Source organism: Hibiscus syriacus, unplaced genomic scaffold (assembly GCF_006381635.1).
Source record: "Hibiscus syriacus cultivar Baekdansim isolate YM2019G1 unplaced genomic scaffold, ASM638163v2 tig00111621_pilon, whole genome shotgun sequence".
Classification (NCBI taxonomy): Eukaryota; Viridiplantae; Streptophyta; class Magnoliopsida; order Malvales; family Malvaceae; genus Hibiscus; species Hibiscus syriacus.
In genome coordinates, this window is record NW_024063138.1 from 1,171,652 (window position 1) to 1,177,885 (window position 6,234).

The 6,234-nt window shown below is 38.3% G+C and overlaps 1 protein-coding gene across 1 annotated transcript; it reads left to right on the forward strand.

Moving 5' to 3' along the window:
• Window positions 1-2,051: 2,051 nt before the first annotated feature.
• Window positions 2,052-5,195, forward strand: LOC120166004 (LRR receptor-like serine/threonine-protein kinase GSO1). The gene has a single exon (XM_039175417.1). It carries the CDS (start codon window positions 2,161-2,163, stop codon window positions 5,089-5,091), a length of 2,931 nt encoding a protein of 976 aa, XP_039031348.1. The 5' UTR covers window positions 2,052-2,160; the 3' UTR covers window positions 5,092-5,195.
• The last annotated feature ends 1,039 nt before the right edge of the window (window positions 5,196-6,234 follow it).

Genomic DNA, 6,234 nt, shown 5'->3' on the forward strand with positions numbered 1-6,234 from the left:
GCCCCTAATTTAATCATTTTTCCAAGATTTATTAATGTAATATTAAATTAATTGTATAAAGTAATAGAATATATTTTTATTCTATAAGGACATATTTTTTTTTATTTCGCTCGTGACCGTGAAAATGTCCGGACGGCTGTAACGGGTATTAGATATTACAAGCTTCATACACTTAATTGCGAGGTTTATCGATTCTGATAAAACATCCCTTCCCTATAAAGTGTTTGAGGATTTCTCGCATCGAAGATCTTCTGTAGCAACAACAGTTCCCTTCTATCAAATGTCTCAAGGTATAGTTGAACAAATAAACATTAACAAGAATATAAAAATATGATTTATCTATGTTTCTTGAAGTTACAATTAAACTTTTAAATTCCAACACAATTCATTCTATGTAATTATGATTTTTTTAATATAAAAATATTTGTAAATACTCGACTAACTTCTCCCTTGGCAGTACTGTTGGATCTCAAGGAATTAATAACTTAAACACCTAAAAGGTTTTTCTTTATAAACCTCCAGATTAGGTAGCACACCTCAACAACATTCCATATCTGAAGTAAACCATAGGGAAGGTGCTGAGATTAGGTTGACAATCCCAATAAACAAGGTGAAGGTCAAAGAAATTCCATGATGAGCCCATTTATTTAGACAAAATATTCCTCCTGCCTTGTCAAAAGCTACTTTGTCATTGTTGCTTAGTGGCCTCTATTATTTGAAGATGATGTGTTAATAGAAAATGCAAATGGTCATTGATATGAGACCTATTCTACTAAGCATTGATTGAGTTGCACCTTCAGCATTTCACTCAACACCTCATACATTATTTCCTTGAATATATACATACACACGTAACGAAATGGAATGTGCAGTGGATTCTTGGGAGAAGCAAAAGGTTAGAAAACAAGTAAAATGGTCCATGTAGGTTAGTGTGTTTTTTGATGGGACAACCCATGTTGGATGCCTCTGCTTGAAATACACCAAAAACTAAGCCAAGTTAGAGGAATCTGAAGCTAAAACTAGAAGCACAACTCTCACTTTGGTGAACTATTGTTGTCGTGTTCCATTTGTTTCTTCTTCGGCAGAATCCCTTTGGTTCATTGTAGAATACATTGAGGCGTTGATTGGTCATTAGAAGAATCCTTTGAATGTAAACAAAACCCCATCTTTGGTTTCAATTATGAACAATGAAGCTTGTCTCTACTGTAAAATTCTTTATGGTTGTTATTCTGATCTGTTTGTTTCTTGTATTTTAAGTTGGGATTTGGTGGTTTTGGTTATGACTAATTCCTTATGTTTTTCTATGCTTATCGCCTTAATCAACGTAACTAGCTATTGATTAATATTTTTCTTTATTCTATGATAAACAACAAAAATAATGCTTTAAAAATCATAGTACAAGAACTCATTGAATGATTTCAATAGTAGAATAAAATGTTATTTTATCTAAAAGACCCAATTTCATGTAATTTCGTCTATAGAGCGTGTTGTCAATAGTCTAAGAAAAAAATTTGTTCATGAATATGATGGTCCATTCACCTCGCACGCCTATATCTTTATGGTCCTTTTATGCATCTTTGGACGACTCAATAATTTCAATAGGCATGAATGGTTTTATACCAATTTAGTTGAAAATTGTTGAAACATTACAAAGTCAAAATCTTTTTTGAAAACAAAGTTTGAAATTCCATTTTGTTTTGTCACTTGACGTATATTGTTTTTATTTGTCTTCTCCAATCTGAGTCAGACAACAAAGAAAAGATACAGCCCCACCACCCTTTTCCTTCTTCAACATACCAATCTCTACTCCCATCTTCATATCCCTTTTGTATTATGTCTTGTTTATGAATACAAATACCCTTTTCCTATAACAAATCATGCTTTAAGATTCCATAAATTTGGTGGCTTAATTACTCTTTGATAATGGGGTATTTGTTCTACTGTTCACACTGATTAAGCACCAAATAACTATTTAAACCCCAAACTTTAAGCCTGTTTTATCTTCCATTGTCCACTCTCTTTTCCTCGTACTGCTCTTCTTTTTTCCTTATGATACCTAGATTCAACTGATCTCTTCTTCTTTTTCTTCTGGTGTTTTTGTTTTAAGCATGGAATCGTGGGCCAACAGTTGCGATATCTGATGCTTTAGTTTCCAAGAAAATGGAGAGCATTCACATGTCCCGTTTTATCCTCTTCCTCACAGTCTTTACTTGTATTCAGTCGGTCGCCTTTGGGGACGATTCGAGTTCAACAGATGCCTACTGGCTTCTCAGAGTTAAATCAAAGCTAGTTGATCCTGCAGGTGTTCTTGAAAGCTGGTCTCTTGGAGCTGATATATGCAGCTGTAACGGCGTCAAGTGTTCACATGATGAAGCCTTTCTCATTGCCTTGAACCTGTCTGGTTCAAGCTTGTCAGGTTCCATTCCCAACGAGCTCTGCAACCTTGTTTCTCTTCAAACACTCGACTTGTCTCTCAATTATCTCACCGAATCAATCCCCCCTCAGATTCGAAAGCTTCGGAATCTAATGACACTGCTCCTATATTCGAACAATCTCTCTGGTAAAATTCCTCCAGAGATTGGCCTTTTGAGGAAGTTGCAAGTTCTCAGAATAGGAGATAACATGTTGACTGGTCTAATCCCAACAAGTATTGCTAACTTGACTGAGTTGAGAGTGCTGGGCCTTGGATATTGTCAATTAAATGGAAGTGTTCCTGCAGAGATTGGTAGCTTGAAGAATCTGAAATCTCTTGATTTGCAGCACAACAGTTTCAGTGGACTCATTCCTACACAGATTTGTAACTGTGAAGGGCTGCAAAATTTTGTAGCATCAAACAACAGGCTTGATGGGGAAATCCCTGAATCAATCGGGAAGCTTAAATCGCTGCAAATTTTGAACTTGGCCAATAACAGCCTTTCCGGATCGATCCCGACCGAGATAAGTGGCCTATCCGATTTGAAGTACTTGAATTTGGTAGGAAACATGCTGAATGGAGAAATCCCATGGGAGCTCAACCATTTGGTTCAGCTTCAGGAGATTGACTTGTCCAGTAACAATCTATCTGGAACCATAAATCTGCTTAATGTCCATTTGCAGAACCTTCAGGTTGCAGCTTTCTCTGACAACACATTGACCGGTAGCATTCCGAGTAACTTTTGCCTTAAGAATTTGAATCTTCGACAACTGTTTCTAGCACAAAATAAGCTATCTGGAGGGTTCCCATTGGAGCTATTGAACTGTTCCTCACTGCAACAACTGGATCTGTCAAACAACGATTTCAAAGGAGAGTTACCACCCTCCATTGACAAATTAGAGAAGCTTAAAGATTTACTGCTCAATAACAATAGCTTCAGTGGAAGCATTCCCCCAGAAATTGGAAACATGAGTAACTTGGAGAATCTTTATCTGTTTGACAACATGATCACTGGCTCAATTCCAGTGGAGATTGGCAAGCTGCAGAGAATGAGAACTATCTACCTCTATGATAACGACATGTCTGGAAGTATACCAATGGAGTTAACCAATTGTACAAGCTTAACTGCTATTGATTTCTTCGGGAACCACTTCAGTGGTTCCATTCCTGAAACTATTGGAAAGCTCAAAAATCTGGTTTTGCTTCAGCTTAGGCAGAATGACTTGTCGGGTCCGATCCCACCAAGTTTGGGCTACTGCAAGAAGTTGCAGCAATTGGCTTTAGCTGATAATAAACTATCAGGAGTCTTGCCTGCAACTTTCAGATTCCTTTCTCGACTCAGCACCGTCACGCTCTACAACAACTCGTTGGAAGGTCCTCTGCCTGACTCGCTCTACTCTCTCAGGAACATCAAAATAATCAATTTTTCTCACAATAAGTTCAGTGGTACAATACTTCCCCTCACAGGTTCAAATTATTTGACTGCCTTGGATTTAACCAACAACAGCTTCTCGGGTAGCATTCCTTCTCGTCTTGCCAATTCGATAAATCTTCACCGTCTCCGACTCGGAAATAATCAACTCAGTGGCAGGATTCCTCCAGAATTAGGCCAACTCAAGGAGCTAAACTTTTTGGATTTGTCCTTCAACAATTTGAAAGGAGAAGTGCCATCTCAACTCTCTTCTTGTCAAAAGCTTCAGCATCTTCTACTTAACAATAACCAATTCACAGGCAGAATGCCTAGTTGGTTGGGGGGCCTACAAGACCTGGGAGAGCTCCACCTTTCTTCCAATAATTTCCATGGACATATTCCGGCCGAGCTCGGAAACTGCTCGAGACTGCTAAAGCTTTCTCTCCATACCAACAATCTCTCTGGCCAAATCCCGCAACAGATTGGACAACTCACTTCCCTCAATGTCCTAAATTTGCAAAGAAACAATCTTTCAGGTCCGATTCCTCCAACAATCCAGCAATGCAAGAAGCTGTATGAACTGAGACTTTCTGAAAACTTCCTCTCGGATTCGATGCCGTCCGAGATAGGAAGCCTAACTGAACTACAAGTGATATTAGATCTCAGCAAAAATCTTTTGTCAGGTGAGATTCCATCATCTCTGGGAGATCTTCTGAAGTTGGAAAGACTAAATCTCTCATTCAACCGACTAGGAGGAGAAGTTCCTTCTTCACTCGGACAACTGACCAGCCTGGTGATGCTAAACCTGTCAAATAATCATCTTCAAGGACAACTTCCTTCTGCCTTTAAAGGATTCCCACCCACATCTTTCTCGGGTAATGACAAGCTATGCGGCCCACCATTAACATCGTGCACAGACTCAGCGGGTCGTGAAAACTACGTACTGTCGAGCACTGCAGTCATTTGTATCATAATGGCCATTGTTTTCACTTCCACAGTTATATGTCTGGTGATGATTTATATCATGATAAGGATGTGGTGCAACATGAGGAATGCTTCGATTAGCATATCATCAGAAGGTGGTGGGAATGGGACTGAACAAATCAAAAGAGAAGATAAAGAGAAATGGATGTATGGAGGAGATGAGAAGAAAAGGAAAGGGGAGTATTGGAGAGTGATGAGCTCCACGGCATTGGTTCCGTCACAGAATCATGATCATCACATTCCTTCGGCATGCATTTTTCACGTTAAAATGGATTCAAAATGACTTGGCATATAGAGGAGAACATATGGTCACTTCATTTTTCAAAGCTTCTCAGGTTTCTTTGCACTACTCTTTTCTTTTTACCCTTCTTCCTTCAGCAGCCAAATAAATGTGCCTACACAACGGCTTACACTGTACAATGTACATAAAAATGTACTTTTTTAATATATTTATTAGGTATAAATAACTCTTGGGTCTATATTATGAAAATGCGCTTACCCCTATAGTAAAATAGGTCAAATTGATGGTTTAGGTCAGCATGCTTGTTTGAAATGGCTTGTCGTATATATCTTTTGTTGATGCTTGTATGCTATTTTAAATGTTAAAAAAAAATAGATGTCTCACGCCCCAAAACCCAAGTTAAAAGTTTTAGAAACGTAAGGAAATTTTTAATTTTGAACCTAATTTAAAAACTGAGATTAGTTCGATAAGGTGAAAAACTTCATGGACTTAAATGGCCAAATATTAGTTTAACTTGGATTTTGGGGTCAATTTGGAAGTTTGGGAAAATTTGGGGGGTTAAATAGTTAAGATCATGACGGGTTCACGTTCTCCTCTGCTTCGTTGTTTGCCCCATTGGATAACCCGTTAAGCAAGGCCCAATAGGGCAGCCTGCACCGAGGCCTTTGCCTATATTCTCAAGCCTTGTTAACACCCAAGCCTGCCAGTAAGCTGATCTCCATTTGGGCCATTATCCAAATCACGATCAAGTCGTTCAGGTTAGGTCAGGTCAGGTTAAATCGAGTACAAGTTATATCATATCATTTCAATAGTTTAATTTAAATTAAGTCCAGTCAGATTACGTCGTTGATGGATAAAATTCATATAAAGTAATATCAGTTTCAGGAAATGACCATCCAGCTCAGTTGGTAGAGCACAAGGTTCTTAACCTTAAGGACGTGGGATCGAGTCCCAAGGAGGGCATTTCATAATTCGGAGGTCTCTTACGAAAGCTGCTCTCAACCTGGTGTTGGGGGTAGCCTACTATCTTACCTCCCCCTTACCCCATACATATGGAAAAAAGGGACAGCCATTTTAATATCAGTTTCAGGTTACTAAATACAGATGGAATTCAAATCAAGTCATTTTCAGATAAATTATTTTTCACCTTTCAAAGAGGTCTAATTGTAATTGTATTATATATAT